Raw genomic sequence first — 27,061 nt, 5'->3', positions numbered from 1 at the left:
CCTGTAAATCACTGCTCTGGCCTCCAAACCCTGCCCTCGAGGGCAGCTCTACTCCAAGGGCATTGGAGGAACCTTGACGATGATTCTTGGCTTCCAGCCCCTCCTTGTGTGCTGGAGCTTGTGAGCCAGCCCCTTTCCGACCAACGGGGAAAACAGATTCAGGGTCGCAAGAGGGCAAAGGGCAGCATGTATCTCCCACAGCCACGTGGTCTCGCCTGGCAATGGGGGCTGAAGACAGACAGTGTCCCCTAGAGTAGTTTGCACTTGCTCGACGGGGCTTCACGGTGAAGCAGAGTCCTCTCTGCCTGCTTGTCTGAGTGGCAGAGATGAAAAGCTAATGTTCTTAAGACACGAGAACTCTCTGAAATCAGTTTTTAAAAGACCACTAGAAAAATGGGTAGGAAATGGCCTTTCAACATGAAAAAGTAAATGCTCACACTCAATCATTATTTATTTATTTATTTTTAAAGATTTTATTTATTTATTAGAACATGGCGGGGGAGGGGCAGAGGGAGAAGCAGGCTCCCTGCTGAGCAGGGAGCCCAATACGGGGCTCGATCCCAGGACCCTGGGATCACGACCTGAGCCAAAGGCAGACGCTCAGCCAACTGAGCCACCCAGGCGCCCCTCAGCCTCACTCATTATAAAAAGGAGCCAAAGGAAAAGCTGTGATACCAATTATCCCCTTTTGGGTCAACAAAGAAAAAAATCTTCGATAATATGTTGTGTTTCGGGGCGCCTGGGTGGCTCAGTTGTTTAAGCTACTGCCTTCGGCTCAGGTCATGATCCTGGAGTCCCGGGATTGCGTCCCGCATAGGGTTCCCTGCTTGGTGGGGAGTCTGCTTCTCCCTCTGACCGTCCTCCCTCTCATGCTCTCTGTCTCTCATTCTCTCTCTCTCTCAAATAAATAAATAAAATCTTTAAAAAAAAATAATATGTTGTGTTTCTGTGGGTGTGAGGAGACTGGTGCATTTGTCCATCCATTGGTGGTGGGAGTGGAACCGAGCACAACCTTCCTGAATGGCAGTTGGGGAATATCAGATTTAAAAGTGTTTGCCCCTGGGGCGCCTGGGTGGCTCAGTCAGTTAAGCGTCTGCCTTCAGCTCAGGTCATGATCCCAGGGTCCTGGGATTGAGTCCCACATGGGGCTCTCTGCTCAGCAGGGAGTCTGCTTCTCCCTCTCCCTCTGCTGCTCCCCCTGCTCGTGCACTTGTGTGCATGCTCTCTCTCTTGCTAATTAAAAAAAAAATTCAAAAACTTAAAAAATAAAAAAGTGCTCACCCCTGGGGCACTTGGCTGGTTCAGTTGGGGGAGCATGTGACTCCTGATCTCGGGGTCGTGAGTTCAAGCCCCAGGTTGGGTGTAGAGATTACTACTAAGAAAAAAAAAAGAGCACTCACACCTGATGGCATATTAATCCCGTATCTAGAAAGCTACTTCAGGGAAATGATTATGCATTCACACAAATGTGTTGAAGATTTTTTCCAGTTAATGGTTATCAGTGGAAGAATGGCTCAATTGTATATTAGTTAAAAGGAATGAACTAGATCTATGTATGTGCTGACATTTATGGAGTTCAAGTTCATTGAGTAAATAGGGTATTACGGGACAGTATATGAAAAAATGTATGTACAAAAACAGTGTTGTGTATTTTCCATGTGTCTTTATATATAAATAAAAGTGGAGAACCAGATAGACGTCCATTAAACTGACAAACATTAAGGCAGAAAGGCATTTTTTTTTTTTTTAAAGATTTTATTTTTTTTTATTTATTTATTTGAGACAGAGAGAGACAGAGAGCACATGAGAGGGGGGAGGGTCAGAGGGAGAAGCAGGCTCCCTGCGGGACTCGATCCCGGGACTCCAGGATCATGACCTGAGCTGAAGGCAGTCGCTTAACCAACTGAGCCACCCAGGCGCCCCCAGAAAGGCATTTTTAAATTAAAATCGATAGGGCTCTTCTCCCCAGTGGTTAGTGCTGAGATTGCAGAGTGTGTGCTCCAGGCTCAGAACACACATTTTTATTTAAAAATTCAAAAAAAAAATTTTTTTTTAATCTGAAAATTGATAGGGGATAATTGGAGAAATGGGCCTAGGCAGAGTTGGCAATGTTGCCCCCATTTTGCCCCAACTCTGGAAGCTAGGAGTTCAACCCAGTCCCTTTTCCTGGGTGAAAGACATCTTGAGGGGATCCCCTACTTCCACAGCCACGTGCCTCCTTACATTTTGGTGGGGGGTTGGCAGCTGAATGTGGGGTGTTAGAAAAATTTCCCTTTAGATTTGTTCTTGCATTTCTTAGCCAGGTGACCTTGGGCTGGTTTCTGAGCTTCGTTCCCTCTCCTTAGGATACATTTGTGGGGTGAAAACGAACCTGTGGATGGGAACTGTGGGTGCCGTGGGCTTGGCATTCCTATTTTCTACAACAAAAACCAGATAATAAAAGGGCTTTTGTACTTCTTTCTTGGGATGAGTTGGTCTGAGTGTAGGGTACTTGGCAGTCAGAATTTAAGACCTACCTGAGACACTCTGGTTCTGTGGTCACATCGTGCTGCTCCCCTCTCCCCCCGACTCTGCTCAGGAGCTGGGCTTGATCCGCAAACCTGCCTCATTCATGACCAGCATCTGTGATGAGCGAGGACAGGAGCTCATCTACGCGGGCATGCCCATCACCGAGGTCTTCAAGGAGGAGATGGGTATTGGCGGGGTCCTTGGCCTCCTGTGGTTCCAGAGAAGGTGAGATGTGCAGGGCAAAAGATGGCAGGACCCCACCATCTGTGGCTCAGAGTTTAGGGTTTTCCCCTGACCAGGGAGTGGAGGTGGGCAGTCTTGGGGAATATGTCCAGGATCAATCTTTATGGTCACAGATCAATTGCAAGGTCAAAGGAAAGAGATACCGGCTGTTCCTAGGTCTTCCAAGGACAGAAAAGCCAGTCTCGACTAAGAAGTAGAAAGCAATGACCTCATCAGGGATCTTGGATCAGTCCCTGTCCTTGGTGCTCTTAAGGAAAGGAGACAGTAAATGTAGGCCTCTTGAGAGAAAGGTCTGGATGGGTCTGGTAGCTCAAAGAGTGCAGGCCTGGCAGAGTTGCTAAACAGGCATGAAGTCCCTTGTACTGGGTCCTCTCTCTTATCAGCCTGAGTGTTAAAAAAAAAATTGGTTTCTCTGCAACTCCCAAACTTAGCCCTCCCCTGGGTCTGACAGTGGGGCAAGGGGTCAGTGAGTACCTGATTCACAGAGCCCTGGTTTGGGGTGGCACTGGGCAGAAGGCCAGGTGAAAGTCTTGGTTTGTGTCATGCCCTGAGCTGCAGAGATGGATCTTGGTCCTGCTATAGGCCCTTCCTGGGAGGAGTTCACAGGTTGTAACACCTAAGCGGGTTTCCCTGTCTGCTCTTGCATCCCCATGTCTCCAGACTTTGTTCTTAATCATTAGTTGGGGCGTTGGACCCTGCAGAAGACCTGGGGCCTCCTACACAGGGAAGGGGACAGGAGTCTCACTTCTTCCTCTGACACATAGAGGGAAGCCACAAATAGAGGTTACACTCTCTTGCAGTAATTCACGCTGAAAGCCATTGCCTAAAGAAGAGATTTTCAAACCTGGCAGCTAACCCTGTTTTAAAAAGCAGTATTTGCGGGGCAACTGGGTGGCTCGGTTGGTTAAGACGCTGCCTTCAGCTCAGGTCATGATCCCGGGGTCCTGAGATCGAGCCTGGCATTGGGCTCCCTGTTCAGTGGAGAGTCTGCTTCTCCCTCTCCCTCTGCCCCTCCCCCCTACTTGTGCTTGCATTCTCTCTCAGAGGAATAAATTTTTAAAAATCTTTAAAAGCTATTGGGAGGTTTTGCCCTGGGATTGCTTGATACAGTATTAGACACGGGTTGTGAAGTTGCTACCCTTCTTGAATGTGAGTGACTTACTGAGGGAGGATGGGAGCAAGTAGGAGCTTGGCTCTTCAGGTCAGCGGAGCTCCTGTCCAGCTGCTCGCCTCTGTCTGACCTTCCTCTTAGTGCCCCTTTCCTCCCCCTCTAGGTTGCCCAAGTATGCCTGCCAGTTCATCGAGATGTGTCTGATGGTGACCGCGGATCATGGGCCAGCTGTGTCTGGGGCTCACAACACCATCATCTGTGCTCGGGCTGGGAAGGACCTGGTTTCCAGCCTCACCTCGGGGCTGCTCACTATTGTGAGTATTGGCATCCTGGGAAGGGAGAACTGCAGGGGATAAATGGCTTTGGCGACATGCACTTGGCTGCCACGGGGTCCTAAAAGGGACCTTGGAGTGTAAAACCCCGTGACAGGGCAATTCGGGGCATACCAAATTGGTCTGCGAAGCTGAAGGAGGCTCTTCCAGCTCAGGGCAACGTGGGCTTGCTTGTCCCACAGGGGGACCGGTTTGGGGGTGCCCTGGATGCCGCTGCCAAGATGTTCAGCAAAGCCTTTGACAGTGGTATTATCCCCATGGAGTTTGTGAACAAGATGAAGAAGGAAGGAAAGCTGATCATGGGCATCGGTCACCGAGTGAAATCGGTAAGTTGTGGCTCTCCTTAAGGACCGATCTGCAGGTGGATGGTGACGAGACAGCATTGTTCTAGTTGGGAACCTAGGCTCCTGACTCTTAACTCCAAAGCTTTGGCTGTGTTGACAGATGTCAAAGATAAGGCAGCTATTTTTCCATTATAATACAGAATGCCCTTAAACTGCATTAGAATCAGGGACCGTGTTCGTTCTGAGGAACATTCCATCCAGGCTTTGCAGCCACAGTGACCACCTCCCTTAGTGAAGAGACACGCTAGGTCAGTATAGACTCCAGAAAGGGAGGAACCAAAAAGCCTGAGTGTGGCGGCACAGATGTGACATTCTCTCCGAAAGAGGCCCTATGCTGTGGGCTGGAGCAGCGCTGTCTGCCTGAGAGCCGATAGGCGGTGGCTGAGGTCACTGTAGTATTGGAGTTCGCTGGTGCCTGAACTACCTCCCTGCCCCACTGACCCATTATTGCTTAGCGTGCGTCTCTTAACAGATGGTGTAACCCCATGCATGGCAGGTCCAGGGCTTTCCTTAAAATTTCAGGGGTGCTCTGCTGCCCCACACCAATAAGTGCTTGCCAGTTTAGAAATGAAGAACTCTGTCGAACTTTGTTACAGCTTGATGAGGCTGCTGAACTAGTGGGCAGCATGGTTAGAGGCCAGAACCTAAGACTTTTGGTTGGAGAGTAGGTGAGCCCCGGCCCCTTGCTGCTTAAACCGAGGCCTGTGGCCTGTGGCGAACGCAGTTAACATCTCCAGGTCTCAGTTCCTTGTTGGTGACATAAAAGACTTCAGAAACCTTAAGCCTCACAGCAGTGTCATCGTCTGTGCTGCACGGAATCAGACATGTGGATCAGGTCCCTGACACACACCTCCCGGATATGGTGCACTCCCATCTGTGGCAGGAGTGCAAACATGTCTCTTAATACCTGTGTTAGGGTAGGTTCCTCTGTAACTTTGGGTCACTTTCTAGATAAACAACCCAGACATGCGAGTGCAGATCCTCAAAGATTACGTCAAACAGCACTTCCCCGCCACCCCTCTGCTTGACTATGCGCTGGAAGTTGAGAAGATTACCACCTCGAAGGTAAAAGAGAAAATGTCCCTAATTCCCAAATCATAGCTTGTGGGTGCATTACTTGGGGAAAACAAGAGCCAGCCTACATTTTGATTATGCAGCCAAAATCAAACCTGGTTTTCTGGGAAATTCTATTTCTGTTGCACTGCTAAGTTCAACAGATACATACCACGTGTCAGTTAGGTGCTGGGTCCTCTGCTAGACATTGGGAATTGAACTGACACTTCCTTTTCTAACCAGCTGGGATGTTTTGGTGGGAGGTTTGTAAGTTGTGGTCAGAATTTGTAGTTAGGTTAGTAGTAGTAATTGTGGAAAATTACAAAGAAAAAATGAGAAATAATAAGTGCTTTTAATTTTTTGCCTTCCCAGAAACCAAATCTTATCCTGAATGTAGACGGTTTCATCGGAGTTGCATTTGTAGACATGCTTAGAAACTGTGGGTCCTTTACCCGGTGAGCTGTGCGGCCATTTTCTTTTTAACAATTATTGATGCTTGTTGTTTCCTTCCAGTTCTAAAAGCAGTGCATGCTCATTACAGAGGATTTAGAAAATATGGAGAGGTATAAGGAAAACAAAAATTATCTCTACTCTTAACCACCCAGAGCACCCTTTCTCTACTTTGAAACCAAAGAGAGCTAGCTTCTCATTCTAGGGCAGAAGTTGTACTGTCTGTGGGGAGGAGGGCAGTCACGTGAGCTGTTTTAAAACCACAGGTTGATTATGTGTTGCAGGGAGGAAGCTGATGAATATATTGACATTGGAGCCCTCAATGGCATCTTTGTGTTGGGAAGGAGTATGGGCTTCATTGGTGAGTTGGTAGTTGTTGTTATTAAGAATTCAGTTTGGGGTCACCTGGGTGGCTCAGTGGGTTAAGTGTCTGCCTTTGGCTCAGGTCATGATCCCAGGGTCCTGGGATTGAGCTGTATCAGGTCCCCTGCTCAGCGGGGAGCCTGCTTCTCCCTCTGCCCCTCCCCACCACTCTTGCTTGCACTCTCTCTCTCTCGCTCACTCACTCAAATAAATAAAATCTTAAAAAAAAAAAAAAAAAGAATTCAGTTTGGTTTCCTCCGATGGTTCAGCTCTAACACTTACCTATGTGGCAAGTTTCTACGTGTCACGTTATCTTCATCATTGTTCCTAATTCTTCCTTTCTTACTTTAAGTCCCCCTTTATCTTTGTTCCTTTGTTCTTGGAAATGACTGACTGCTAGCCCAGGAAAACAGAATGAAATCTAACAGTTGCCTTTTACCTAGGCTGCCATACACTTATGCAGTGGATCTGGATTTACTTTCTCATTTTTTTTGTATTAGAAAGATTTCTCCTCCTGGGGCGCCTGGGTGGCTCAGTTGGTTAAGCGACTGCCTTCGGCTCAGGTCATGATCCTGGAGTCCCGGGATCGAGTCCCGCATCGGGCTCCCAGCTCAGCAGGGAGTCTGCTTCTCCCTCTGACCCTCCTCCCTCTCATGCTCTCTGTCTCTCATTCTCTCTCTCTCAAATAAATAAATAAAAATCTTTAAAAAAAAAAAAAAAAAGAAAGAAAGATTTCTCCTCCTTATCCTCTCCCCCTCACCAGACTTTTAACAGACTCACCACCTCTTAATAAAAAGATGCCTTTGCTCCATATTTCAGGACACTATCTCGATCAGAAGAGGCTGAAGCAGGGGCTGTATCGTCACCCGTGGGATGATATTTCGTATGTTCTTCCGGAACACATGACCATGTAATGAGCCAGGAACCCTGTTGCAGTAAAGTGAAGACAAGAACCCCTCCCCTGGGAAACAAACAGCATGCAGACAGCTGGTATGGGAGTTTGCTCTAGGATGGGCCTGGAATGTAAACAGCCACTGGTGTGCAGGCACCGAAGACAGCCATGGGCTAACACTGTTCAGTATACGCAAAGAAGCTTAGTATTTTTTTTATAAGCATAGAAATAAAAACCAAGCCAATAAATTGTGACATTTGCTCTGCTACCTGCTGTATTTATTATATGGAAGCATCTAAGCACTGTAAGGATAGTGTTTTTCCTCATTGTAGGGTGTTATGATGTTGCTTTCTTTTTTCCATTAGTTAAAAAAAATTTTTTTTCCCCTTGGAGTAAGGGAATGAAACTTTTAAGATCTCAAGACACTATCAATTAAAAGCATCCCTAATGTCTTATTTTTCCACTTTCCCGTTCTTCCTTGTATAACCCGAAGGCATTGTGTTAATCTGATTTTTAAAGATCTTTTTATGTGTTATGTGTTAAGGGTTTGGTATCTTACTGAAATGTTGTATGTTGCAGACCAAACTCTGCTTATAGCAGGGGGATGGGACCATTGCATCCTTAGCCATTGTCACAAAATCCGTGGCGTGGTAATTTAAAATGTAAAATTGTAACATACATATGTTTAAAACAGAAATGGAAAGCGAAAAGCTATGAAATGTCTCGTGTCTTTCATTCTATTTATGCAACTGATTTATCAGTCTGTTACAGAAGTGTGGGCTCAAGGACCCGTCTCCAGCCAGTTTGCATCTGTAATCCACCAAGATTCTGGCAGCTGCCACCTCAGTCTCTTCTCTGTATTATCAGTTTGGTTTCAATAAACTATCCAGTAATAATGAAGACACACTACTGTCTCATGTCCTCCATATCCTTTCCTCTGTATTCCTTTGAACGTATATATACTTACGGTTTTACTACATGTCATTTTTTTAAATGTTCATTCGCCTCTTCATACACACACACAGAAAGAACTAACCAAAACACTGGCTTCAAAGAAAACCCCCTAAGGGGGGTCCTGGCTGGTTCAGTTAGTGGAGCATACGACTCAATCTCAGGGTTATGAGTTTGAGCCCCATCTTGGTTGTAGAGATTACTAAAAAATCAACTAAAAAAAATGGTGAACAAATAAAATTTAAAAACAAAACAAAAACCCTATCTTCTCCCCTAAATCTGTACCTCTCCCTTTCTCAGTGAAGAACCAAAGCTCTACCCAAAGAGAGTCCTCCTTTCTTCCACTTCTCTCTGGTTGCCACTTCCTATGGATTTATCCTTTCATTATCCCTCCGATCCATCCATATCTGGTCTAACGAGTACACCTAGTGCCACTTTTTCATTATTTCTAGAGCCACCAGTGCTATTTTAAAACACGAATCTAACTAAGCCACTCCCTTGCTTAAACCCGCAAAGTGGCTTCTATTGATCTTTTTGACAAGTATGTATGGAACAATAACTGCGGATCAAGCACTACGTAAAACACAAGAATCTCGTTTAATCCTCACAGCGATCTCCCAACATAGACACTATCTCATTTTTAGAAGATAGTAAATACTAAGTAACTTGCTCACCCTCATCTGCTTAGCTCGGTCTCGGTCTCAAACCTTTTCTCTTTTTTGTTTACTCCAAATTCATTTTAAATTTTAGGTAAAAGTCCACTGTTGCCACCCGAGACACTAACAATGGCTTGATGGTCCAGGTTGGCTTTTGTTGTACAAAATGACCGTGAAGAGCATGCTACTCTAAGGGGAAGGAGACAGGCCACTCTCCCACCGAGACTTGGGTGGGACGTCTGGGGAAGCAGCACCTTCCAGCCCTCTCCAAGGTAGGACGGCTCCGGGTGGGCGCGTGCGCGCGTGCGCACACCAGCGGCGCCCGGCTCCGCCCCGCGCCCACTATTTATTCCCAGAATCCCTCTGTGTCGCACCAGAACGGCTGGATCGTTCCGAGACTGCGGAGGTCGGGCGCGGCGGCGTCAAGATGGCGGCGGCGGCGGTGGCTGCGGCTGCGGCGGCGGCCGCGGCCGCATCTCTTCAGGTGCTAGAGATGGAGAGCATGGAGACGGCCGCCGCCGGCTCGGCAGGGCTGGCCGCCGAAGTCCGAGGCAGCGGCACGGTGGACTTCGGGTCTGGGCCCGGCATATCTGCAATGGAGGCGAGCGGGGGCGATCCGGGCCCGGAGGCCGAGGATTTCGAGTGCAGCTCTCACTGCTCGGAGCTGTCTTGGAGGCAGAACGAGCAGCGGCGCCAGGGCCTCTTCTGCGACATTACCTTATGCTTCGGCGGCGCGGGAGGCCGCGAGTTCCGGGCCCACCGCTCGGTGCTGGCCGCCGCCACCGAGTACTTCACGCCCCTACTCTCGGGCCAGTTCTCGGAGTCCCGCTCGGGCCGAGTGGAGATGCGCAAGTGGAGCTCCGAGCCTGGGCCCGAGCCCGACACGGTGGAAGCCGTTATCGAATACATGTACACCGGGCGCATCCGCGTCAGCACGGGCAGCGTGCACGAGGTGCTGGAGTTGGCCGACAGGTAGGCGGGATGCGGAGGGCCGCGCGCGGGGCGGTGGGGATGCTCGCCCACCGAGGGCCGCATCCAGGGAGGGGGCGGGGGAGGCAGGGAGGCAGTGCGACCCCGAGGAAATGCATTTGTTTGATACTTATTGAGCGCCTGCTGTGTGCTGTGGGGCACCACTGCTCTGGGTACTGAGGATGCAGCCGACCAGTCTGACGAGGGCGCCCTGCTCTTAGGGAGCTCAGATTCCAGGTGGAGGGACAAAGGCAGTGAAAAAGAAAGTCTGCGTGTAATCAGTGCTGTGTTGACATTTAAAAAGGATGAAAGGATAGTGATTGGGTAGAGGAAAGACCTTTCTGAGGAGGTGACGTTTAAACCGACCTCCAAACGGCAAGAAAGACCTACCGTGCAAAGATGGGAAATGAACATTCCAGGCAGATAGCGCAAAGGCCTTCTGGCGGGACCCAGTTTGGCTTAAAGAACTAAAAGAAATATCCAGTGGAGCTGGATCTCGTAGGTGAAGGGTGTGTGAAATGCACTGAAATAAGGAGTTTGTTGTTTTTTTTTTTTTTTTACTGTGCGATGGCAAGCTGGGTGAAGAAATCTCCTGATTTAATTATTTTAAAAGCCGATTCTGCTACTGTGAGAAATGGACTGTAAGGGGTAGGAATGGATGCTTCAGAGAATGGTTAGGAGGCAGGCGAATGCCATTTTTAGAGATATGGAGGAGTCTGTTTTGGCAGTATTGTGTTACAGGTACATTATTTTAACAAATACCTATTGAGTGCCTGTGATGCATCAGATCAGACACTGGGTTCTCAGGTGCTGGGAATTCAGTGGTGAACAAAACAGATAAAAGTCCCTTTCCTTGTTGCACTTACCTTGGTAGATGGACAATAAATAAGTAAAATAGCATGTCAGATGATTGTTATAGCTTTGATGAAAATACAGCATGGTAAGGACATATAGAAAGTGCTGGTGGTGGGCGCCTGGGTGGCTCAGTTGGTTAAGCGACTGCCTTCGGCTCAGGTCATGATCCTGGAGTCCCGGGATCGAGTCCCGCATCGGGCTCCCTGCTCGGCAGGGAGTCTGCTTCTCCCTCTGACCCTCCTCCCTCTCATGCTCTCTCTCATTCTCTCTGTCTCAAATAAATAAATAAAATCTTTAAAAAAAAAAAAAGAAAGTGCTGGTGGAGAGGAACTGTGTTTTTTAATTGGGTACATAGAGAATACCTAATGAAGAAGACATTTTGCAAAGAACCTAAGGAGATGGGGTAGAGTATTTCAGGTAGGGAACACAGGTGGAAAGGCCGTGAGGTGGAGCTTATCTGGATGTTAGAGAATAGCAGGATGCCAGTGTGGCTGGATCAAATGGATGCAGGTGGAGAGGGTGGGAGAGGCCCCTCAGGGTGGTGATGGGGATGGATCTAGTTTCCATGGAGCTTGGATTCCAAAGGCCTTGCAGCCTGTGGAAGGAGCTCTTACTCTGAATGAGTATGAGGTGGGAAGGTTTTGGGGGCAAAGGAATGATGCAATCTGATTTGAAGAATTTTGCTTTAGGAGCAGAGGAGCAATGCAGTCTGATTTGAAGAATCTGCTGTGTTGAAAACAGGATGGGGCTTCTGGGCAGAGCAGAGAGATTAGGAGGTTGGAATGGTGGTAGAGGCTTGGATCGAAGAAAAGTAAAGGTGATTAGCGCTTCAATTCTAGATATGTTTTGAAGGTAGAGGAGACGAATTTGCTGGTGGGTTTGATGTAGAGTATAAGGGAAAAGACTGCTAGTTTTTTGATCCGAGCAATTGGAAAGATAGGGTTATTTATTTATTAAGACGTGGAAGAATGTAGGAAAGCAAGTTTGGGAGGAAGATCAGGAGTTTGGTTTTGGTCCAGGGAATGTCTGAGGAGGCAGTTGGATATAAGAACATTGGGAGCTAGAGATTGGGAGGAATATGGCATATAGATGGTAATTAAAGCCATGGGACTGGATGAAATTACTTAGGAAGAGAGTGTAGACAGAGAAAGGGCAGGATTGAGCCCTGGGGTTCCAAAATGTTAAGGAACCAGCAGAGGAGATGGGTCTCACAGGGTGTAGAGGAGGGAGTGTAGAGGAGGGAGTAGCCTAATCACGTCAACTCCGTCAACCATAGTAGATTGCTGGATTTGGCAGTAATAGAGGTCCTTGATGGCATTAACAAGAGCCATTTAAATTTTTCCTATAAAGAGGGTCAGAATAATGATACACATGGAAATGTTTGGGAAGAGTCAGGGGAGGTCTTTTCCCCCACTCTAAGATAGGAGATGAGCTTGTTTGTGTGCTTGAAAAAAAAATCAGTGGAGGAGAAATTGATGTTACAGAAGTAGGGGAATAATTGCAGGAGCAAAGTCCTTAAAACCAAGAAGGGGATAGAATCCATATTTAAAATGGAAAAGTTGGACAGGGAAGGCAGAGTATAGGATAGAGCTGCAAGCAGATTGGGCGATGGGGAGATGGAGTTTCTTCTGCCTGATTTCTGTTTTCTCAAAGCCCAAGGTTGGGTCATTCATTAGAGGGTGAGAAAGGATGGGGGCAGGTACAGATCTGAGAGAGGGATGTTTGTAGAATGAAAATGTGTAGAGAAGGGTCATTGCAATCACTCAAGCTATGTTTGTGTCTGTCGTGTGGGCTTATTTTTCAAATTTGCCCCTGCTTTATAGGGGAATTGGAGGTGATGAGAGAACACCCCAGGCAGTTTACTTAAAACTTGTAACTTCTCTCCATCTGTCAGCTGCTTTAGCAGCTGCCTGGTGTTAGACACTGTTCTAAGTGCCTTGCAACCATCACATCTAATCTTACCCATCAGCTCTGAGGCAGCGTCCCTCTCCCTACCACCCATATACTGTCTGTTGATCATACCTTCCTTCAAGGGTACTTATAAGGAAATAATAGGAAGTGTCCAGCACACTGCCCAGCACACGGCAAATGCCTAGTGTATGATAGCTGTTGTTTTCGTAGAGCAGTGTTTCCAAACACCCTATCCAAGGGAATATGAGTCAGTGAGTTTAGGTGGGCAGACAACTTCTGGTCAGCTACATGCCAAACCACTTTCATATGTTTGTTATTGTTGTTTGAGTTTGCCTTGCCACCCCTGCTTTAATGAGAACCCAACTCAGGCTGCACCCGCCCAGCACCATCTCCTGCCCCCGTCATCTGCCGCCCAAGGAGAAAACTGGTGAAGAGGCGATTAAAACCTCTGACACGAGGCTTCCACTGCTGTTCCTTCTGATATTTGAGCAGACATAGCCTCCCAGGAGCCACAGTTCTTGTAGCATCTAGCCAAGGCTTAATAAAGTCTCTTCCCATTGAAGAAAAGGCTGGTGGTTGACAGAGGATTAGGACAGGAATGGCATAGACAAATTGGGATTGGGATTTGCCTTTGCCAATAAAAATAAAGTGTGGGACTATTGTATTTTATTTTTTTATTTTAAGTTTTTAATTTTAATTCCAGTATAGTTAACATACAGTGTTATATTAGTTTCAAGTGTACTACATAGTAATTCAACAATTCTTTTTTTTTTTTTTAAGATTTTTTATTTATTTATTTGACAGAGAGAGACACAGCGAGAGAGGGAACACAAGCAGGGGGAGTGGGAGAGGGAGAAGCAGGCTTCCCGCTGAGCAGAGAGCCCGATGTGGGGCTCCATCACAGGATCCCGGGATCATGACCTGAGCCGAAGGCAGAGGCTTAACGACTGAGCCACCCAGGCGCCCCAGTAATTCAACAATTCTATACATTACCCAGTGCTTACCATGATAAGTGCACTCCCCAATCCCCATCACCCATTTCAACCTCCCTCCTCCCCTTTGGTAGCCATCAGTTCTCTATAGTTAAGAGTCTGTTTCTTGGTTTGTCTCTCTTTTTTTCCTTTGCATGTTTGTTTTGTTTCTTAAATTCCACATATGAGTGAGATCATATGTATTTGTCTTTGACTCTTGTACTTTATTAAAGGATATATTTCAGGAAACCTTACATTATGAAGAACTCTCCATTGTGTGTGTGTTGTATGTATCATGTATAACTATATATAAACTATATAATACAAATAATTTAAAATATATCCTATATAAAGATGACTTTATGCTTTTAAATATACTTTTCAGCATAATCCTTTTTAATTTGGGGGGATTTGCCTTTTTTCAGATGTTAGGCATAAAGTGAGATGAAGCTTACTATTTTATTTATTTATTTATTTTATTTTTTTCTTTCTTTTTTTTTTTTTTAAAGATTTTATTTATTTGAGAGAGAGAGAATGAGAGACAGAGAGCACGAGAGGGAGGAGGGTCAGAGGGAGAAGCAGACTCCCTGCCGAGCAGGGAGCCCGATGCGGGACTCAATCCCGGGACTCCAGGATCATGACCTGAGCCGAAGGCAGTCGCTTAACCAACTGAGCCACCCAGGCGCCCCTATTTATTTATTTTAAAGATTTTATTTATTTATTCATGAGAGAGAGAGAGAGGTAGAGGGAGAAGCAGACTTCCCGCAGAGTGGGGAGCCCGATGCAGGACTCGATCCCAGGACTCCGGGACCATGACCTGAGCCGAAGGCAGACGCTTAACCATCTGAGCCACCCAGGCGCCCGAAGCTTACTATTTTAATTTGTATAATTCAGATGTTCTTAAAATGCAACCACAAAAAATATGCACATTTGAAAATTTCTTTTTCTTGATTTTAGGTTCCTTTTAATTCGTTTAAAAGAATTTTGTGGAGAATTTCTCAAGAAAAAACTTCATCTCTCTAATTGTGTGGCCATTCATAGCTTAGCTCACATGTATACCTTGAGCCAACTTGCTCTGAAAGCTGCCGATATGATACGGAGAAATTTCCACAAAGTAATTCAGGATGAAGAATTTTATACCTTACCTTTCCATCTCATTCGAGACTGGTTGTCGGACTTGGAAATTACGGTGGATTCTGAAGAGGTTCTCTTTGAAACAGTTTTGAAGTGGGTTCAGAGAAATGCTGAGGAGAGAGAAAGATACTTTGAAGAACTTTTTAAATTGCTCAGATTGTCCCAGATGAAACCTACTTACCTTACTCGGCATGTCAAACCAGAGAGGCTGGTGGCCAATAACGAAGTTTGCGTCAAGTTAGTGGCCGATGCAGTAGAGAGGCATGCTCTGAGGGCTGAAAACATACAGTCTGGCACCTTCCAGCATCCCGCCTCTCATGTCTCCTTATTACCTCGCTATGGGCAAAACATGGACGTGATCATGGTTATTGGAGGCGTGTCAGAAGGAGGGGATTATTTAAGTGAATGTGTGGGATATTTTGTCGATGAGGACAGATGGGTAAACCTGCCCCATATTCATAATCACCTTGATGGACATGCTGTTGCAGTAACAGAGTCCTATGTGTATGTTGCTGGATCAATGGAACCAGGGTTTGCTAAAACTGTGGAAAGATACAACCCAAATTTGAATACGTGGGAACATGTTTGTAGTCTGATGACAAGGAAGCATTCTTTTGGGTTAACAGAAGTCAAAGGGAAGCTCTACAGCATTGGAGGACATGGCAACTTTAGTCCTGGCTTCAAAGATGTGACTGTTTATAATCCTGAGCTTGATAAATGGCACAACTTGGAATCGGCACCAAAGATTCTTCGAGATGTCAAAGCGCTAGCCATTGAAGACCGGTTTGTGTACATTGCTGCCCGCACTCCGGTGGACCGGGACACGGAAGACGGATTAAAGGCTGTAATTACTTGCTATGATACGGAGACTCGACAGTGGCAAGATGTGGAATCTTTGCCACTTATTGACAATTACTGCTTTTTCCAAATGTCCGTGGTCAATTCAAACTTTTATCAGACAGCATCATGCTGTCCTAAGAGTTATTCTTTAGAAAATGAAGAGGCAGTAAGAAAAATTGCCAGCCAAGTTTCCGACGAGATCCTTGAAAGCTTACCTCCAGAAGTCCTAAGCATCGAAGGAGCAGCCATCTGCTATTACAAAGATGATGTTTTCATTATTGGAGGCTGGAAAAACAGTGACGATATTGACAAACAGTATCGGAAAGAAGCCTACCGGTATTGTGCGGAAAGAAAGCGGTGGATGCTTCTTCCCCCCATGCCACAGCCACGTTGTAGAGCCACTGCTTGCCATGTGAGAATCCCATACCGGTACTTGCATGGCACCCAGAGATATCCTATGCCTCAAAACTTAATGTGGCAGAAGGACCGGATCAGACAGATGCAAGAAATACATCGGCACGCCCTAAACATGCGACGAGTGCCGAGCTCTCAGATTGAATGCTAGGTTCTCTGATAGGTGCAGCTTCAAACAGTTGTACTGTTTCGTGAGGCTGAGGATACCCAGACTGTTACTTGAGAAAGTATGTCGATAACTTATTTTCTACCTAAACTGATTATTTCCCCATATAAAGGAAATAGAGTTAAAAAAACTGAAGAATGGGAAACTCGATTTACTATGTGGTAACTTTTGTTGGTTTGTAGTCTTTTTATGTCTTTGGTTTGTGTGGATGTGCCAGCTAAATGAGATCTTATTAATGACAAGTGGAAAACCCAGGGATAGTCACTTGGCTGTTTTTCCGCCAACAAGTTAAAACTCCTTTGTCTTAGGGACTTACTGTTTTGAACATGCTTTAAGCAACAGTTTATTTGCACATATACTTTGATATTCCTTTTGATTTTCTCCTGAATGGCTGGTTTTGAAAAGGGCAGAATTTATGCATTGAGCCCTCATCTGCAGGAAGTATGTGCAATAGTGACACTGAGATTTGAAGGGAAAAGCACAATATTTCAGCGAGATGATTTCAGAATATTTGCATTGATATTTTGTTGTATGTGCTTATCTAGAACTTCTGTTTTGCTTCTCTCTAGAAGAGATGACTGATGAGAAATTTGTGATTGGCTCACTGATTTTTGAATATTTTTCATTTCTTCAGCAACTGTTGGAAACTTGGAGCCATCGTTCTGAGATGATGGTGGTTGACAAGAGTATTGATCTTTGGCTGATTGATTTAATATAGAGGAAGGTATATATGCGAAATTTGTTTCTCTAAGAAGAAAAGTATTGTTAGTGTAGACTGAGCAATCAAAGGCATTAAAACATTTAAACACTTTTTTCAGGAGTTGCAGGCTTACTTGAGGATAAATTACTGAGTGTGTAAATAATGCCTATGACAATCGACACTCAGTGCCTTCAGTTTTAAATTTTGCTCTAATGTATATTGTATAGAATCCTCATACCTTTCTAAAAGAAACTTTTTCCAAAATGGGAAGGAAAGTGACAATTTAGAGAAATGTTGCTGAAGAGAAGCCTTATTGTTTCTCAGCCCTGGTTGTTCTACTATTTTATCCAGTTGCCCTAGGCTTTTATTGGAACTTTGAGCCTAGAATACCAAATTTAGGTACACAATTATGGCTCTTAAAAATGTATTGCTTTAGTTACCTTTTATTTATTTTATGCATTCTTCTGATTCTCTAACACACTCCCAAACTTTATATGAATTAGCACTCAGCTTAGAGGACTCCTGCCCTAATGGCTTGCAGAAGGGGTCCATTATATGTTTCTTATTTCTTTCAGAATGTCTATCTCCTTAGACATTCCAGAATATTGTTCTAGAAGTTGAATTCCAAGTGCAGTGATTATTTTTTTCCCTAGTCCATTATAATTAACCTCCTTATTGTATCAAACATCAAAAGAGAAAAAGCACAACTAGAAATTTTGGCTCTCAATTTGCTGCGAGACTATTAATATTTAGCCCTTGGACTCTATACCAAGAACTTCCCTGAAATTTCTAAATTAGTATCCCTGCCTAGGACAAAGTTTGTCAATAAATGTGTTGGAAATCTGCTTTAAAACCATTTCATTTAGATTGGGGTGGGGGTAGTAAACTTCAAGTCTTGTTTCTGTATGAGGACATATTATCCTGTGCCATCTCTACTGTCTTATCAATTTCCGTTTGTAGTTATTTTAAAAAAAGCCATTTCTGAGAAGTGCTAATTCTGAGTTGAGGTCTATGCAAGTGAGACAGAAAAGCTCATTGAGTGATGTTCTCCTCTCTGATAGACTATGCTGGCTAGCAAACTTCCTTTTCTTGGTGGTGGTGAAATAATTTAGTAGCTCACTACAATGGCAGTTTCTCTCTAGAAGGTGTGATGTAAAGTTTTGGGATCTTAGCGTTGTCTTCTGAGACCGTTGTTACCAAGTTATTTGGGGGGTGGTCTTTTTTCACGTATGTGACAAGTTCTAACTCCTCTAAGATTTAGGTATAATCTGGTTTTGAAAACTTGATTGAAACTGTTATTTTTTTTAACTCAGCAGGCAACCTAGGCCATGGCTGAAAAGAAGGGGTAAGTCCTTCCTTGCATGATGTGTGCAGGTTTTCCTGACAACTGAATTTCTAATTTTCATATTTGAATTCACACATGTGTGACTTCACATCAATAACTTGTGTTTCTGAAATATCCTAACTAACTTGTTAATAAGGAAGGAAACCAGATTTGCTTAAATCTGTTCAAGGCTGACATTCTGAAATCTAAACTGGAAATAACTTCCAGAGTATTTAGAAAGGTTCTGACTATGTTAACCAGCCTAAAATGGCTCTTTGGGAAAGAAATTTCCATTTTGATGAAAACTTAGAGTGTGTTTGGTAATTTAAGCAGTTAAAAATATAGCTTTAAAAAGGACAGCTTAACATATATTCAAGCAGACCTTTTGTTCTTGTTGTTGCTTTTGGTTTTGTTTTGTGGAAGGAAAAGAGAGGAATTGATTATACCAAAAAAATAATACCTATACATAATTTTGAGTGCTATTTATATCTTAGAATGGATATCCTTTACACCTACCCCACCATGGCTTTAAAAAAACAAACCTGTGGTATCTACTGAGAATGTCAGTCATGAGCTTAGTGTTTAAGTAATACATTTCACTTGCAGTTGTTTGCATGATGAGTCTTGTATATCTTGATATCCAACTTTGCTTTTGCTGTGCCAATTCAAAGATATTTTACTAAGGAAAAAATCTCAATTCATTGATACCAGTTTTGTTTTGATCACTTAGTTTTATATAGTATTGTTGGGACCAAAAACTTTTAAAACACTAATATATATAAAAAAACACAGGTTTGAAGCTGGAAAGGTAGTGTTTATCAAAGATTTGTGTGCTTTTGTTTTTTAAACTCTTCAGGTCGCTGGTAAGGCAGTTTCTAGGGCACACTTTTTTGTTTCTTGACTAGTGTAGCATGTGGTATGTTTAAATACTTCATTCTCTGCTTCATAATCCTAATAAGACACTATTCTATAGGTAGACAAGTAAGCTAAATTGTATATTTTAGTTACTTGGCCTAATCAAGCATAACTAAAGGGACTTTTTTTGTACTTTCGTCAAATTAAGCTTAAATAGAGAGGGTATGTTGGCCACACTTCCTGTCTTTTGAAAGTTCACAGAATTGTGAAGCAAGTTCCCTGCCTCCACTAGAAAAATAGGGTATTTATAGGTTGCCATTTAACTGTAGAATATTTGAGAAACAGTTCAGTCTCTCCTTTAATTGTCAAACATTTTGGCACGGTCGATCACTCCAGTTTGTTGCTTTCTTGAGAATAGTCCATTTTTGTTGCTGTTATAATGCCTACATAACGTGTTCTGGTCCTTGGAAACAAAACAGCTCATAGCTGAGTGAGTAATACAGTAACAATAACATAATATAGTAGTCATCTTGCTTCAAGGAATTTAATTAGACAGCCAAATAACAGCTTTGTTGATTACCTTGGTAGGGCTTTTGTCTTACTCTCTGAGCATCATTACGAATGTCTGACATTGAAGCACATACAGTAGAGCACTTGTTAACTTAATCCTCCTGCATAATGCACTTGTGAAAAATTACGCTTGTTAGATGTTTGAAGATTATGATCTGTGTGCTAGGGCTCATTGAGTTATTTGTAAAATACATATTTAGTTCAGTTGGTACACGGTGGGTTTTTTGGGCTATCGGTATCCAAGCCCCTACTCTACTGAAAGTATAATCTTGGCTCTCTCCCTTTAAGTCAGAGGAGATGTAGAATTTAGGATGCTTTGAGACATTACATTGTACAATAGCTTGTTTTATGTTCCTAAAGCTATCTTGTTCTGTGTTGAAGCTATTAATTGTCTCAATGTAAGTTTTAAATAAACATATTTCTTTAGAGCTGGTTTGTACTGTGTGATTTTTCTTTATTAATGATGCACTGTTGGTATAAATGCTTTCTTCCTTCCCTCTTACTCCCTTATTCATCCAACCCTTGGCTCCCTTAAGTTGAACATTTTCCAGTACTCTTACAAGTTTAAACACTGCATTTATTTAAAAAAAGAAGTAATTCTTATTGCTTAGACTCTTTATTAGCTAAATGAAGAGGCTCATACAGGTAGGGTACTTGTCGAAGCGGAGTACTTTACTTCATCTCGCAGGGCTAATCCTGTGAAGTTGTCCCGTCTAGCTGCATATTCCCCGACATTGGCCAGCCCTGGCACCACACAGCAACTCAGAGCGCTGCGGTAGATGCTCATGTCATGGGCGTCATACCACTCGTCCGTCTTCTCGTCATAGCACTCCACATTAAAGGTGGTAGTGAAGCCATTAAAGCCGCCCACCACAAACAAGAGGTCGTCTACCACCTCGATGCCAAAATTGCTACGGGGATTAAACATAGTGGGGATTGTGCGCCAAGTATTAGCCACTGGGCTGTAGGCTTCTGCACTCCTAAGTCGATTTGCTCCATCAAAGCCACCTACCTATGGACAGCAAGGGAAACATGGTTGACTGTTAGCCATGGCTTCTGTTCATGGAGGAAAAGGCCGCCTTTGGGGGTGGGGTGGGGGAACCAGTGATTTCATACCTCCCTCTTTCCACTATTTTCCACGGGAGAAAAAAAAAATTGCTTTTCAAATGCTTACCAATAATAGTGTAAACCTATTTGCGAACAAAAAATTGAGGGTTATTGTTTTTGTGCGGTATAAGATAAACTCACCGCATATACATGTTCTCCATAAGCAATTACGCCTATTCCACTCCTCCTGCTTCTCATGGGTGCTATGACTGTCCACTGATTACTCTCAGTGTTGTAAACTTCCGCTGTAAACAGACACTCATTTCCGTTAAAACCACCACATATGTAGACCTGTGTGAAGAGAGGCGCAAGGTTATTGAACTCATTCCCTCTGGGGAGTAGAAAGAACGGGTGTGTATATGGTGGTGGTGACAAGGGGACCCTTCTGATGCCAGTCCGTCCAGTTTCTTTTTTCCCATGTGTGCGTACATCGCTTTTTTTTTTTTTAAAGATTTATTTATTTATTTATTTGAGAGAGCGAGAATGAGAGAGAGTACATGAGAGGGGGGAGGGTCAGAGGGAGAAGCAGGCTCCTCGCTGAGCAGGGAGCCCGATGCGGGACTCGACCCCGGGACTCCAGGATCATGACCTGAGCCGAAGGCAGTTGCTTAACCAACTGAGCCACCCAGGCGCCCTACATCGCTTTTTAATGAGTAAAATTTTAAAGGACTGTTACAAAGGGCCACCTTGTCATTCGAGGACGGAGTTAGTCTTGCAAAGTGAGGACTGTCTCTTCTATTTTCCATCCGCCCGACGGAAAACAAAGAAGAGCATTACTTCTGGGCATGTTCTCCCCCCTCCCCATTCCTACCTTCCCGTAGAGTGTTGTGGCACTCGCGTCGCTCCTCTGCTCGTGCATAGGGGCAATGAGCGTCCACTGGTTGGTCTCCGGCTCGTATCGTTCAGCAGTGTTGAGACGCACATAGCCGTCAAATCCTCCCATGGCGTATATAAAATTACTGAGGACTGTCACGCTGACATAGCAACGTCGGGAGTGCATCGGGGCCACCTGATGCCACGTTTTCTTGACTGGGTCAAAACGCTTAACGCTATTGAAATAGTCTACACTGTCGAACCCCCCAATGATATAAACGTAGCCTTTCAAGTAGGCCGCCCCATGGTAGGCACGGGGACTCTCTTCCTCACAAGTGACATTCACCCATCTGTCTGCCCGAGCATCGTATGCCTCAATGGCATTGGTGGGGCTCCCACCGCTCCAGCCACCAATTGCAAATAGGATGGCATAGGGTAGGCGGGGCCTGGTGAGTGGGTTGGTGAAGTCAGAATTAGAGGGTCCATTCATGTTGAGGTCATACATGGCCTTTAGGGCATTAATGATGACTGGCTTGCATTCCTCACTGTCTTTGACATAGTCGTTCATCTTCACGTTGTTCATGAAGTACTCAGCATGCATTAGGGCCAGGCGAACCTAAGAAAGAAAGACAGAAAGTCAGATGAGGTGAGGGTACCTGGAAAACCCATATCCACAAGTCCCCGTTTACAGTCTGACTTTGAATGGCAGCAGGATCATATTTTGTGTTTGAGATTTACAGCTCACAGTTTAAACACTTGTTTTCTGGAGGTGGTATACATTTGGATGCTGAGAATGAGCTTGAAAAAAGGCACCTCAAATGATCACAGAGCTAGCCTCTTCCTTGGCCACTGGGCAGTATTGTTAGACCAGAGAAGGCTGGGGTGATTGTTCAGTCATTGAACATCTATGTTTCTCTGTATAAAATAACACAGATTAGCGCCAAATGGCTGTAATTGTGTATAGTACTGTTTGGTGTTCTATCCCACTTCTACCTGGGATTTGGGGAAACTCACAGAATAAAAATGGTTGAAAGGAGGGCCGTTTAAAATTCTTTTGAAGGCCTTGCCATCTCCTTCCCCCACTGCCAGGGAGAATTTTGGTCAAAGAATGTAAGTGGGGTAGAAGGGACTAGCAATGTCAAGAAAGAAAAACTGCAAAATTCCAAAGATTAGGAGATGCCTTCTATATAAGTGTATGTAAATACAGCCCCAGAAGCTGCCAAACATCTGAATATGGCTCTTCGCACAGTCCCTCCGGGGTAAGTGAACCGAACATGAGCAATTAAGCATCCCACAAAAAATAACTAAACTTGACCTTGGGAAGCAAAACTGAAATATGCTGCTTCCTATTTTGGGGGTCATGAGAAATCCATTTTAAAATGGCCTCAAATACAGCATCTTCTTGTTTGACGTTGAGCTCATCTTTCTCAATGATATCCTTCAGTTCAGTGACTGATAGCTCTAAAAACTCAGCCGAGACTTTCACCATCTCCTCAAAGTTGTGCAGTATGAACATGTAGGCCTTCTGCCTCAGCTTGGGACAGTAGTAGTAGTCCGTGAACTTGCAGATGCCGATACAATTATCCAAACACAGCTCCGACTTGAGGAACTCACAGCAACCCCTGACAATACCCATGATGTTGAATTGGTCTGCAGCAGCCAGCAGCTTCTCCACATTGTCCGGTGTGATAGGGACGGTCCGGGTGTATGCATATTCAATAATTAGCTTCATCATGTCAGGGGAAATGCCAGGAATGTTGTATACCTTCTTTTCAGTGTTGTTCCAGCCACTGGTAAACAAAGCTCTGGAAGAAAGAAAGAAACTAGCAGCCACTGAAACATTTCTCTCCAGTTTACCAGGTTCTCCCCCCGACCTTCTTTTGTCAAGGAGAGTCTGGACATTTCCCAAATAGTGCACGGTGAGTATGCTGGAAATAAATTGGCATGGGGAAGGGGAGGGGGAGGGTAGACTATGTGCTTTATACAGTGGGCAAGAGAACCTTGCCAAGAACTTTGACTTTGGTCACTCTTTTTCTTATCCTCATGATAACTAGAACTTTTCCCTGTTTGGTGGGTGGAAAAATTGGGATCTAGAGCCAGGAGTAAGACCTAGGTCTCTTCTATCTCAACCTTACTTAAGGAAGTTAAACTTGAGCAATACGCTTTTTTAAATAAGTACCGTTCAGTCAACGCACACCCAGAATCTGATCACTCCTCACCTCTTACTGCTACCTCTTTAGTCCAAGCCACCACCATCTCCAGCCTAGATGATTGGGAGTAACCTTCTGATGCCCCTGCTTCTGCCCTTGATACTGCCAGAGTTTACAGTCATACCCCAACCACCTTATTTATGAGTTTACGTACCCCTTCCACTCAAAACCTTCCACTGACATCCCTTCTTGCTCAGAGTAAAATATAAGGTGCTTACCAGGGAGTACAAAGTCCTCTGAGGTCTGGACCAGTAATACCTCTCTGGCCACTTCCTCCAATCATCCCCCTCATTCTGTTCCAGTCCCACCAGCCTTGCTTTCCTTGAATACACCAGAGGTGCTTCATTTTTGGTCCTTTGTACATGCTGTTGCCTCTGCCTGGAAGGCTCCCCGCTGCAGATCTCCATATTTCTCACTCCCACCTCCCCCTTAAAGTCTTTGCTCAGATGTCACTTTTGTCAGCAAACCATCTTATTTAAAATTGCCACCTTCCTGTTTAAAATCTCTCTACCCGGGGTGCCTGGGTGGCTCAGTTGGTTAAGCGTCTGCCTTTGGCTCAGGTCATGGTCCCAGCGTCCTAGGATTGAGTCCCGAATCAGGCTCCCTGCTCAGCTGGGAGTCTGCTTCTCCCTCTGCCTCTTCCCACCGCTTGTGCATGCTCGCTCTCTCTCATAAATAAATAAAATCTTTAAAAATAAATAAATAAAATCTCCCTACCTTCCTTCCCTGCCCCCCAGCACTTATGATCTGCTATGTTTTTATTTATTGAATACCTATTCCTCCTACTAGAAGGTAAACTTCATGAGAACACAAATGTTTATCTTTTTTTTTTTAATTTTTTTTTTTTAAGATTTTATTTATTTGCAAGAGAGAGAATGAGAGACAGAGAGCATGAGAGGGAGGAGGGTCAGAGGGAGAAGCAGACTCCCTGCCGAGCAGGGAGCCTGATGTGGGACTCGATCCCGGGACTCCAGGATCATGACCTGAGCCGAAGGCAGTCGCTTAACCAACTGAGCCACCCAGGCGCCCATAAATGTTTTTTTTACTCATTGTTTTATTTCTAGTACCTCGGATAGTGCCTGTCACAAAATAGGCACTCAATAAATAATTACTGACAGTGTACTATTCCAGAACTATTTATTGGGCTCCCACTGTATACCTAGGTACTTTTTTAGGTGTTGAAAAAGACAGAAGAACCTGCCCTAACAAATTTTTGCTTCCTTTTTCTAGATGGTTTAAGGGAATATGGGCTTGGAAATCAGATTCTTCTCTAGAGCAGGGGTCTGCAAGCCTACAGCCTCTGGGCCAGATTTGGCCCACCTGTTGTTTTTGTGCCACCTACAAGCTAAAAATGTTTTTACTTTTTTTTTTTTTTTTTTAGAGCGAGAGAGTGGGGAGGCGGGGAACAGAGGGAGAGGGAGAGAATCTTAAGTAGGCTCCACGCCTAGCGTGGAGCCCAAGGCAGGGCTCCATCTCACGACCCTGAGGTCATGACCTGAGCTGAAATCAAGAGTTTAACCGCTTAACTGACTGAGCCGCCCAGACGCCCCTGTTTTTTACATTTTTAAAAGTGGGGGGAAAATAGATTTTGTGACACCTGGATTATAATTCAAATTTCAGCATCCATGAATTATTTTATTGGAACACAGCCATGCCCTCTCATTTAGTATTGTCTACAGCTGCTTTCCCACTATAAAACAGGCAGCGTGCAGTCATTGTGGCAGAGGCTGTATGGCCTGCAAGGCTTAAAATATTCACTATCTGGTCTTTTGGTCTTTTTGTAGACCCTGTTGCAGGTCTAGATGAATGAAAATTTTTAGCAACAGATGGGACACATGTATCATATGTTTGTTGGAACTGATAACTCAAATATTTTCAGCTCATGAACAAAATAGCTCTGCCACTCCCTGGGTCACAGTGGTTGTGACCCAAACTCCCTTTATCTTCTGATAAACACTTTCTTGGTGCTTTCCCGCATCCTCCTTCCCACCTGCTCAATCCTTGTTAATTCATCACCCTGTTTGAGATAGTCTCTACTGGGATAGGGGCACAAGGGGCAGCTGAGGTGGCACTGTCATCTAGGTTTAAGTAGGAAATCCAGTATGGGTGTCCAACCTTCCTGAAGGTTGGTTTGGGTGAGAATCAAAGGAGAAAAGCACCTGGCCCACCAACAGTTGGTTGAAATCCAGTGGAAAAGCAGAGAGGCGGCTCCGGCCCTAGTTGTGCCTCTTCAGAAGACAAAGGAGCCAGGCTAGAGGAGCCCACAGATTTGACAGTGTCCCTAACTTACGATGATGGGGTGGGAAACATGAAATGAACCAAAATGTCTCAGAATGAGCCCAAGTCCCCCTTTGGCTTAGTTTGGCAACCCTGTTATACCTAAAGTAGGAACTGCAGCTACAGAGGATGTTCTTGTGGGCATTGAACTCAAAGCCATTGACCTTGATGACCACGTCGCAGAGCTTGCCCTCTAGCCTAAGCTCGTTGAAGATCTCACAGGTCATCGCACTCATCTTCCTCTCCATGTGAGGCTGGTGGAAACGTGTGGAGGCCGCCGCGTTCTCCATCTCCATGGCACCCTGGGACCAGCGGAGAGAGGCTGCTCTCCTAGGGTGTCGGGGAGGGTTGTGGGGGGCCCCTTTAGCCTGCTGTCGCTCCTTTTCCCTACTACATCTTTCATATAGGGCCCTTCAGGCAGCTCAAGTTCCAGAATCCTGGGCCCGCAGTGAGATCACTCTCCGGATTGTGCTCTCAGGTTCTGGAACTCTCTCCTGTCCCCGTCGTCCTTCCTTCTCCCCTCCCCCACCATTCAGGCTGAAGACCTCCCCACACCTTCCAAGCCCTTGAATCTGGAGCAGGACTGTGACCACCAACACCATATAAGAGTTTTTATCCATTCTAGCTTTTGTTGCCCACTTAATTTGCCCAGTTCTGTATCCGTGTAGCATCATCCACCTTCTTCCACTGCTGGGCACTTGGCTCCCCAGACACTGAATTCAAGGAAACCAAGTCAGAGAAGGCAGAAGGAAGGAAAGCCGATTAGAGTTCACGCTGGCCCAGCTGTCCAGGGCTTTCCTGCCCTGCGGACTTGTGTTAGTCGCTCATTTTCTTCTGTGATGAGGAGTGGGCCCAGTTAAGCCCCTTCTGGATGTTTTCCATATCCCTTCCCTTCCTGCGGCTTTTTTTGTCATGCTAACTTGACGTCTGGAAATGACCCCTCTGGCCAGGGCTTTTGCTCTCGACGGTGGCACCCGGTAACCCCAACTCTTGGGACCCTCACCCTCCTCAACACAGAGCCCGCAACCGGGGTCTTGCCCAG

The 27,061-nt window shown here is 45.0% G+C and overlaps 3 protein-coding genes across 9 annotated transcripts in view; 2 read left to right on the top strand and 1 right to left on the bottom strand.

Moving 5' to 3' along the window:
- ACLY (ATP citrate lyase) overlaps positions 1-8,196 on the top strand; it is a 43,863-nt gene extending 35,667 nt beyond the window's left edge. For 6 of the 7 annotated variants that reach the window (XM_045888927.3, XM_045888926.3, XM_064582935.1 and 3 more), the window contains 7 exons: positions 2,579-2,733; positions 4,026-4,176; positions 4,377-4,520; positions 5,490-5,603; positions 5,964-6,046; positions 6,326-6,402; positions 7,224-8,196. In XM_045888927.3, the coding sequence (XP_045744883.1) occupies positions 2,579-2,733; positions 4,026-4,176; positions 4,377-4,520; positions 5,490-5,603; positions 5,964-6,046; positions 6,326-6,402; positions 7,224-7,318 (819 nt within the window). In that variant the 3' untranslated portion in view covers positions 7,319-8,196. Of the gene's footprint in view, positions 1-2,578; positions 2,734-4,025; positions 4,177-4,376; positions 4,521-5,489; positions 5,604-5,963; positions 6,047-6,325; positions 6,403-7,223 lie in introns of those variants that run through there. The other variant, XR_010408596.1, reaches the window with a different exon arrangement.
- A 1,069-nt stretch (positions 8,197-9,265) lies between these two features.
- Positions 9,266-20,040, top strand: KLHL11 (kelch like family member 11). The gene is made up of 2 exons (XM_045888929.3): positions 9,266-9,875; positions 14,567-20,040. The coding sequence occupies exons 1-2, from the start codon at positions 9,331-9,333 to the stop codon at positions 16,146-16,148; spliced, it is 2,127 nt and encodes a 708-aa protein (XP_045744885.1). The 5' UTR covers positions 9,266-9,330; the 3' UTR covers positions 16,149-20,040.
- Positions 20,041-20,223: 183 nt separating this feature from the next.
- On the bottom strand, positions 20,224-26,420 carry KLHL10 (kelch like family member 10). Its single transcript, XM_045888937.2, has 5 exons — positions 26,122-26,420; positions 22,848-23,337; positions 21,531-22,148; positions 20,861-21,010; positions 20,224-20,624 (listed from the first exon to the last, which is right to left on the bottom strand). The coding sequence occupies exons 1-5, from the start codon at positions 26,313-26,315 to the stop codon at positions 20,250-20,252; spliced, it is 1,827 nt and encodes a 608-aa protein (XP_045744893.1). The 5' UTR covers positions 26,316-26,420; the 3' UTR covers positions 20,224-20,249.
- Between the last annotated feature and the right edge of the window lie 641 nt (positions 26,421-27,061).

This window comes from Mirounga angustirostris, unplaced genomic scaffold (assembly GCF_029215605.1).
Source record: "Mirounga angustirostris isolate CCGP_5_RB_7025 unplaced genomic scaffold, mMirAng1.0.hap1 SCAF_17, whole genome shotgun sequence".
Classification (NCBI taxonomy): Eukaryota; Metazoa; Chordata; class Mammalia; order Carnivora; family Phocidae; genus Mirounga; species Mirounga angustirostris.
This window is presented reverse-complemented; position numbering and strand designations above follow the sequence as displayed.